Source organism: Apaloderma vittatum, unplaced genomic scaffold (genome assembly GCF_000703405.1).
Source record: "Apaloderma vittatum isolate BGI_N311 unplaced genomic scaffold, ASM70340v1 scaffold10283, whole genome shotgun sequence".
Taxonomy (NCBI): domain Eukaryota; kingdom Metazoa; phylum Chordata; class Aves; order Trogoniformes; family Trogonidae; genus Apaloderma; species Apaloderma vittatum.
Window position 1 is genome coordinate 1 of NW_009706398.1, and position 10,039 is coordinate 10,039.

Below are 10,039 nucleotides of genomic sequence, written 5' to 3' on the forward strand. Positions count from 1 at the left end.
AAGTTTAACATTACCCACTAGCCCTTCCCTACTGACGAGGACGAGGTCCAACATGGCACCTCTCCTCGTTGGTTCCTCTATCACTTGGATAAGGAAGTTATCATCAATGCATTCCAGGAATCTCCTGGATTGCTTGTTCCCTGCCGTGTTGTTTTTCCAACTGATGTTGGGGTGATTAAAATGCCCCATGAGGACCAGGGCTTGTGACCGAGCAGCAACTCTTACCTGCTTATGAAGGGCCTCGTCCACTTGGTCCTCCTGGTTGAGTGGTCTGTAGCACTCCCCCACTGTAAAGTCGCCTGCCCTTCCTTTCACCCTGGCCCACGGGCACTCAGTTCTTTGGTCATCACTTGCCAGGTGGAGCTCCATGCATTCTAGCCGTTCATTGACATAGAGGGCAACACCCCCTCCTCATTTCCCCTGCCTGTCCTTCCTGAACAGTTTATACCCTTCTAATCCAACACACCAATTCCTTTGCAAATCTGTCCCCAAAAGCACCTGTAGTACTCACCAGGAAAGGAATATAAACATAAGGACCTAATTTAAGAAAAACTTTAAACTATATTTAAAAATAAACATGTAAACTTCCCATGGTCTTTGCTAAACAGCAAATTTAAAATCTAGCACAAAGCACTGTACATCATCATCCATCGCAACCCCTATAATCTTATTGTTTCTGTCCTATATGACCATGCATATCACAGCACATTCGACTTACTACTTTCTTGCTAGTCAAGCAAAGTACTTCCCCCCGTATTTCTGACATTGGGAGTCACTTTATGTCGATGACCTAACTCAGGTGCATGGTCTGGTAAAAACTGTTCATGGTGCCCACTGGTGTGGTGACGAGGGTTTTCTGACCAGACACAGGGGTTCAGTCTCTGGTCAGCGAAAAGCACTACACCAGCAACACCACTCAGAATTATTTAAAAAGTGACCAGTGCCACTCCTTGAAAATGCTGAGCCCTGCCCAGTTCTTTCAAAGAATACTCCGATGTGCTTGAGAGGACGCTGGGTCCCCCAGCTTCAGAGCGTGATGGGTCTTCATTGCAAACGCTGAGAGCTGAGGCACAGCCTATGTGTTTAATACTGCTGTCAGCTAAAGGTAGGCATCTCCAGTACTTGGCCTGGATGACTTAGGTATAATCCTTACCTGTCTCCATCTTTCTCTGTGCTGTATAAGGTGCTCAGGAGTCTAACTCTGGACTAGGGAATTCCTAGTGCAGGAGATACCTACAAGATAGGTATTGTGGCACTTAAAATTTGAGGTGGGAGAGCTGAAGGCATTCTCTGGATTTTTGGATTCTGTTTTTCAGAATAATTCAGTTCTGAATTTTGGGGGTTGGTTTTGGTTGTGGTATTTTTTTTCATTTTCTCCAAATGAAGTAAATTGACTTCTACTGGACTATACATTTTACCATCCTGTTCTGGCTGTAGCGTGATTCCCAAGAACATAAGGGTTAGAAACAACAATTAGGAGTCGAATTTCAGTATGCTACCTAGAAATTTACCTCCATAGTCCCCTTTTTATTGATCAAAGCTGCTTTACATTATTGGTATGGCATTATCCAGGTCTGAGATTTTCAAAGGTGAGATGGGCATAAAAATCCACATACAGAGCTATGAAATAGTAGCTTTTATGGGCACTCTCAAAGCTTCAAGCACAAAATATAATTGTGCTGTTTGTAAGTACATGTAGAACTACTGTATGAGAGAAAGCTTCTTAAAAATCGGTAGTTTTAGGCAAAGTCAAACTAAATATTTTATTTTCTTAAGGCTGTTCAGTGCTATCAAACACTCAAAGCCTCATGACACTAAACACTAACTGCCATAATCGCAACTTCGATCTCTAATTCAGTCTGCTAGCTCAAATGTTCAAAGGCTGGCTCAAGATTTTGGAAGGGGTAAATTAATTCTGGCAGACCTACAGCTATGTCAGATATCATCTGTCTTCTCTTTCTATCAGATCCAGCTGGGTGGTCCACTTATAATCAGGATAAAGCCAACTTGAACACCATTTTGAGTGCTTGGGCTCAATAAATCAGAAATTTGATTATGTATACATAATCTATTGAAAATAAATAAAAGATTTGGCATGTTTTCCCTAGCCTATCCATTTGGAACAAGACTAAGCCATTGATATCTTTGCTGAAGGTGACCCCAAGGCTCTTTTTTCCCCCAAATGCCCTATTAATGTAAGAATGGCTATACCAGCTCAAACCTGGGCCATCTGCAACAACAGGTGACTACAGAAGAATAAAGAAACATTAATGGTGCTTCCCCAGAATATTCTTTCATTCTCTAGAGATTTATGGGTCAGGAACTTCCTCAGTCAGAGGTATTACCTTTGCATTTAACAGTATTTGATGTCCAGTACCTGCTGAATGCAGAAATTTCTAGTATCCATAAGAACTGCTTAACTGTGTATGGAATAAAGAACTGCCTATTATTTTATTTTTTTTTACCTCTGAATCTGCCACCTGTTAGTCATACTGCAAAAGCTGGTTGAGTTTCCCACCTTGCTTCATTCATTAAGAGATTACAAGAAGATAAAAAAAATGCTCTTCCATGGGTTTGAATGATTTTTCTTCACCCACATATGTTTCACCCAGGGTCATTAGTACAGGATCACTGGTTCTTTGCTGTAATTCATAGTCCTAACTCTAACGCAAATACTTTCAGAGCAGAGCTTGAGCATTTTCACGGTCTCCACAGAAACTTGCCCTCCTTCACACAGAGGCTTACCTCAGCAGCCAGAACTGGCATCATACAGCAACATGGCAACATTCAGTTTTCCTATTTTCCAAACAGCACAAACTCTGTTTCTGCAGACTTGCTCATGTAAGTCAGCAGAAAATGAGTCATCTGGAAAAAAACGATAATCATTTGTCCCCTGGGAGTCATATAGCGAGTTAATTATTGTACAACACATTCTGATACAAAATACACGAGCGGTTTCAACTTCTTGAGGTTGCAAAGGGCAAGCGAGCTTTTCAAAATTTCCATCAGTTATGGTCTGGGAATGCTGGGTTTCCCTTGACTTGGTATCTACTGCATAATCAGAAACACATTTGGTTCCCTTTGTTGTATGAGACAAAGCCAAAGAAATGTGTGCGTTATTACTTCGCAAAAATAAAGATATCTAATCAGCTTATGTCATGTATGCAATGTTTATAAACACAACTGCTCTGGGGCAGTTCCTCAGCTGATGAAAACTATTACAGCTTATATCAGTTCTAATAATGCCCTGAATCTGATCATTGCTGTGTTTTAGTTATTCAGATCCAGTCACCCCAGCTTTGTGGGGCTTTCATGTGGTTGTTATCTCAGCAAGAGATAATCTTATCAGCGCATAAGGAGGAAAATCTGAAAACAGTGTAAATGCCTTCAGCATCTGATTTTTTTTCTGTTGAGACTCAGAAATAAGTACCTGTATAACTTCCCAAACAGTTTGGTAGAAAGACTTTTTCTAGTAGTTATGGCATGTTGTTTTAAAACCTCCAGTTCTTATTTACCGATCCTCACTACAGGAAGGAAAAAAATAAAGTAACTTGGTGAAATTGTCATTTTAGACATGACTCTGGCAAGAGACCCAGTTTCCTGAACACTCATTTGGCAGACCTACATGATGACCTCTCCCTTCTTTCTTGGAATTATTACATTAGAAAAATTAGTTACTTAGAAAAAAATCTTTGTTGTCAAATGAGCTTGAATCTTCAGTCACTCCGGATCTTCGAATATTTGACATGGGAAATAGATATCTATTTAATTTTCTCTTTATAAAAACTTCTATAAATAGTTGCCAGTCAGGTATTTGAAAAAACAAGTAAGCAAGCCAAACTGGGCAACAAGGGACAGCACGCATACAGCGATCCTGTAATCCCAAAGTCTGCCACCAGCTCATCTGAATGCCTCCAGTAATGGAAAACTAATACTTATCCCACATGATGCTGGACTTCTGCAGTCATTTAGAAACACATGAAGTTCATAATTTTTTTGATCAAAATGCAAAATAAACTTCTAATTGGTGCCATCTCCTGTTGAACCTCACTGAATGTGTCTAGGCAGGGGAGGACAGTCAATAACCTTCGAGACTCTGCCTCAAAGTGAAGGAACTTCCTTGGAAGTTCTCTCCTAATTTCAGAAGAGCTCCTCTGTTTCTGGGACTGATATAAATATTGCAATAACTATCTTGAGAAAGAAAGGACGCTGACCACACTTACTACATTTTCCTCAAAGACTGATCTCATTGTGGTTATGGCAATCGAACATATGGTCAAGTGTAAGTTCCTCCATGGTGTGCTAAGATGAAACAGGCAAGTCCATCATCCCTTAAACATTATCTAATCCATCACAATAAAGGTAGTGAAAACTATCAATGTGGTAAGGAATCAATATCAAGTAGGAAAGGCTATTTTATCTCTCACTGTATCAAACAATCTTGACATAGATTAATATACTGCCAAATAGACTTTTACCGCTTACAGGCAGTGATTTAGGAGAAAAGACTGGAAGACAAATGTACATCCTTCAGCCTTTCCCCTCCAGAAATATGATAAAACACTGGATTTCAAAATACCTCTTTAGCATTTCAGAGGCTTACAGAATTCTTATCTTCCCACTCTAAAAACAAAGCTTACAATTATTCTTAATTATAGGCTTTGCTGCGCAAAGGGAAGAATTGTTTGGAAGCACTTTATTTACCTAAATAAAGGAGTCTTTTTGCTGCATAGCCTATGGTGCACACCAAGGATCCCATTCTGCCACTCAAGGAAGGCAGAGAACACACCGGCTTTTATTTCAGTACACTTAAGTGACAGACACAACTCAAAAAGAGCAGGAAAAAGATCCAAAAGCTACCGAGGCAGATTTTGGGTGCTGTCTGACTAGTAAGGACAGGTAGACAAGCCAGTGGTGCAAACTTGACTGGCTTTCAGAACATAAATATTATCCAGTGGTGTGTGAATGTATCACTGGAAGCAGAAACACGGCATCATGATGCTGGTCCCTTCTGTAGGATTACACAACGCGCTTCATTTCTTTGCCCAATTTTCATTATCTGCCAGAGTAACCATTAGTAATGTGTGACATCTATACTTAGTTTCTGTGACTCTCTGCTAATTATAGTAAATTATTGTTAATGAACTGAATATGTCAATCAAAATACTAAATTACTGAAGACTCTGTACTACTTCTTTTCCAGGAATCACTCCAGATTTGGCAACCTAGTAATCACACTGACTCCAGCTGCCCTATCTGTCTCCAGACAGCCACTCTGCCAGTAGAAACCAACTGTGGACATTTATTCTGCGGTAAGTTTTCCAGATTGATGGCACAGTGCTTATCCGGGCTACTAAATAAAGCACTCTTCTTACAGAAATCTCCTAAGAACCAGGATGAAACTCTTCTCCCTGGAGTTAATGTAAGCACTCTCATTACAATGAGAAGTCCCATCTTTGTATCCCCCTAAAAACCCAGTAACAGCATTTTGATTTCACACCTACAAAGTGCCACTTCTGAAATGCTCAAGAAATCTTAAGACGACAAGAAGTAACAGATCATCTCATGGGATACTGTTAGATTACAATACAAACTCACAAAATTATTAAAATGCAGCAGAAATATCACAATTTGCATTCAGCTACACAGAAAAAAACCCACCAAAACCACCAACAACAAAAACAACAAAAAACCCAACTGTTAGAAAAATCAAGAGTCGAAAAATCACATAGTTTGTAACTGTGAAAGCACAAGATGTAACAAACATGAAGCCTTATCTTCAAGCATGAACTCACTTCTGGGAAGACAGCTTGTCTTTTTAATGAACAGCATAAAAATCCATCTATCCCATGAAATTAATTCTGAATATATATATATATATTGGTGTCTTAGGTCTGCTTCTGTTCCACAGACTTGCTTCCTATGTGAAACATTTGCCTAAAATAAAGCAGACATGGTCTGGAGCAAGAAGGCAGAACTACATTGGTTTGTAATCCTGTAAAAGCTTTCTAAGCAACAACAACAAAAACAAATAGCAGAAGTTACATATTAAACAATTTAAAAAATGAGTTTCTAGTCATGTATAAACCTTGTTTTAATCTGTTGATTGTTTTTTAAGTAAATCTGTGCGGTCACACAGGGGTAAAATGCTCAAAGACATCTCATCACGATGCATGTTCAGTAACTGTTTATTCCAGTCCAGGATCTGTCGTAACAGGGAAGGGACAGATCCAGATTTAGAGGGCCCTTCTGTTGAGGCTGCCTGTGGTGTGGTCTCTTGTCCTCCCCCAGTACATCTATAGTCACTGGATAATCTAAGTGAAACCATAATTCTCTAGAAAAACATGTCTGCTAAATGCCCTCTTTGAGGCTGCGAAGCCATATGCTTAGGATTACAAAATTTAAATAAGTTTTCAAAGGAAATATAAGGAAGAAGCATAGAATAGAGGAGAGAGTTATGTTCATAATTGCATTTATAAAGGGGATTTCAGGATTTTTAAGGCCCACATTCTGCACCACTAGAGCCACTGGGAGCTTTGCACCTGCTTTGGAAGGCAGCAGGATAAAGCCTTGAACTGAACATTGCTGCTCTCAGACCTCTGAGATACATCATCCAGTGAATTCCAAGGTGAAGGTGACCACCTCACTGCCCCAGCCGCCTACCAGGATCCTTGCCGAAAGCTGTGGTCCCCACAGCGGGGTTGGCAGAAGAGAACTGGAGTGTGTGATCTGATGAGGCATGCTGGGGTGCTGCGCAGCACAAGATCAGTGATCTCTGGCAGAGGGCAAGCAGGCAGCTGCAGGCAGCACAGACTGACACTGCAACAGCACGACACGTCAGCAGACACAGGCCAGAACCATAAAGCTGCTTTCTACTCCTTCGGCATTCTGCAAAGACCTTAAAGCAAGCACAAGTTATATTTACAAACCCTTTACACTTCACCATATCACAATGTTATTAAAAAACCTAAGCACAAATGAGAACAAGGGGCAGCGTTGTTAATGCTGGTGGAAAAAAAGCACATTTTTATCTTCAGGAAGTGTCATTTTTCTCTACGTCATTGAAACAATGCTCACACAGCACAACTCCTCGTCGCCACTGCCTTGATCTCCATAAACCACCACATGTCAGCGGATCACCAACAGCCAGGGACACTTTGTAGGGCTTATCTACCTCATGAGTGAAACCATTCAAAACTTCAGGTTGTTTTGTGGTTTTACAACACTCTTATAATATACAGGAAAAGGATGCTTTGAATATAGCTCACTCCAGGACAAACAGTAAGCATATGGCCTCAAAATATGTTTCGAATAATGTCACAGGGGTTATAGTTTCAGTACAAGGATAGACATAACAGCAGAGATCATCAGCTTTCCTCTTTCTCTGGCCTGGCTAATTTTCCCTTTCTCATCTGTGAATACAACGATGACATGGACTTTATTTTATTTTGCGATCTGCAGCAGAGAAATACCATACCCAAGCTCAGGATATAGTGCTATTGGTAGTTGTATATATTTAGCTAGGTTTACTTTCCTCAAGTCCATCATCAGTTACACTCTGAGGCAGAGATTCCAGTGCAATGCATTATATATGTTATGGCTAGGTTTATATAGTAGAAGCGGCCTCTGTAACATGTCTGTTTTTCATGTCTTAAACCAATAAAACTTTACATTGGGCTTATCAAAACCATTCTGCGTAGATCTAAGTCTGTTGTGACTGAAATCAGTAATAAAACTTCTCTTGATGCCCTGTGGAACAGAGCTAAGGCAACACTGAGCTCCCTTAATAAATTCCGCTCTGGTAAAAGTTTTATTTAAAAAATGTGGTCAACCCAGAGCTTTTAAAGAAGATTAATGTGGACTTATAAAAAATGTCTGATTTTATTATTAGTAGTAATTCATACAGTTTGTCCTGAAGTTTTCTTTTTCAGCTTCAGTTTGAACCATATGTTCAGGAAGTTCAACTGAAAAGCGATCCTTGAGCAATATTATTTTTTTCTAATTAACAATAACCACAGAGGTATTTTTGAGAAACCTACAGACTCCCTCGGAAGGCTGTGTAGCGGGCTAGATTAAAACAGGATTTCGTCTATTTCAGGAAGAATGCACCCAAGCACAAATAGGTCAACTTCAGAGGAGTCCTTCCTTTCCTGTTCCACTAAACAAAGGATTCTGCAGGCAGCAAACTTTAATTTCCACAGGGTTCTCTCTCGAAAGCCCTCGAAGAACTATGGGATCATCAGTGCCCTGTTGTCACCACCGGGACTGAGCGCAGGCACAGCAATAGAGCCGTGTGGGTCACAATACGGGACGTGGAGCCAGTGGGTCGAAGTGGTTCCCAAAGTCAGGTGTGATGTCTGTCAAATGCAAAAGCTTAAGCAAGAGCTGGAAGCTGGCTGCCAGGCGGAGTTTAGACAGACTGCGTGGGGATTTCAATACACACCCTGCCGTGTGCCCAGCCAACCCGTCTGTCTATGCAAACAAAACAGAAGAGTCATAAAGAAAAAGCCTGCAGTCGAATGAAAACAAGTAAAAAGAACAAGTTGGAGCGATGTTCACAAAAAATATCTTTGGGCCAAATTTAACATCCCTAGTCCTAGCATGTAAGCTACATCTGATAGTGTCATGAACATTTTTATACTTGATTTCGAACACGGTTTCTCCAGCATTCCCCTTTCCAGTGACAATTGACTAAGTCTGGGTGCAGAAACACCCTACACTGAGGGCTTTTGACAACTTCTTGTTACAGTCTTGCTTACAAGAAACTACTTGCTGGTTATTTTTAAGAACAAAGAGCACTGTTCAATTCAATAAAACAATTCCATCAAAATGGCAGCAGTGTTCTGCATCTGTTTTCACTGGGGTCCTTGTCAAATTGGATCAGTTCAAATGCCAAGTGAGTTTTTTCCCTGACCTGTCACGCCGCACACTGCGCCCGGGAGCTGAAAGTCAAGCTGTGCTGCTTCTGATTAGACGCTATATATGCTTTGCTGTTTTGTTGTTAGTGCCAGCACTGACATCCGTGTATGTCAACCTCTGCTGTCAGTTACATGTGCACTCTCATCTAACTGCCTTAGACTCTGAAAGCAAGAGAAAGGAAGAAAAAAAAAAAGCAAAGGGACAAAATAACTCAATGTATGATATTTCATCACCAAGATGCGCGTTGTGCCACCAGAAGTCTGCCTCACCAGGCTGTCCCTAGGCCGTGTGTGTCGATGTGTCTGGAATAACACCCTCCTAACCCCTAAAGGCCATGCTGGAATTCCAACTTTACGCACCGTGCTGCTTTGGTGCCGAGCTGCCAGCGCTGTGCCCTGGAGAGTGTCTGTATCCTCAGTGCTTTGGCCGCAGTCAGGGGAGCTTCCAGAACAAGATGCTATCCGCGGGAAAAGAAACCGAATCAAAGTCTCCCTTAGGAGGTCCTTGTATCGCCGTGTGCACCAGTGTAGAAGAGCTAATTTTGCACTGTCACTTTGCAGAGTAAAACCACGTATTAAAATGAAAGCAAGGAATTACATGCGGGTTTACAGTCAGTTGTAGAAAAAGGGTTTACTAATTCTGATAACTTACTTGCAAACATTAAATTGCTTCAATTATATTTCATGTATCTTAATACAATTTCTTTTTTTTTGGTAGGTTCCTGTCTGATCACATACTGGAAACATAGTCCCTGGTTAGCAGCAATAACGTGCCCTCTCTGCAGACAAAAGGTAAGACTCACCTCCATCTGCATTATGATACATACAAAATGACAAGCTAGAGCTCTCTGGATCAACTTCATTTATCCTCTGATTTTCCATAGCATTTCAAAACCCACTTAGACTTGATTGACCCTGCAGCCATTCGCATTAATCATTTGACATGTCATATCAGGCTCTCTAAAATATTAAATAGACCTCCAGCACTTTACTTTTGTATAGTTTATTGAATCTTTGGGATAACATTTTGTAAAAAGGAATACAGAAGTTCCTAATTTCACCTGACCCTGCTCAGAGGCTGTCTGTTGTACTGGAAGGTTGCAAAAGGAAAACAATCCTGC

General features: G+C 40.7%; 1 protein-coding gene across 1 annotated transcript in view; it reads left to right on the forward strand.

The window, feature by feature from the left end:
- Nucleotides 1–5,203: 5,203 nt before the first annotated feature.
- LOC104271177 (E3 ubiquitin-protein ligase RNF170-like) overlaps nt 5,204–10,039 on the forward strand; it is a gene marked incomplete at its 5' end in the record, with an annotated part of 6,477 nt that continues 1,641 nt past the window's right edge. The window contains 2 exons of the mRNA XM_009865775.1: nt 5,204–5,312; nt 9,637–9,710. Of these exons, the coding sequence (XP_009864077.1) occupies nt 5,204–5,312; nt 9,637–9,710 (183 nt within the window). The remainder of the gene's footprint in view (nt 5,313–9,636; nt 9,711–10,039) is intronic.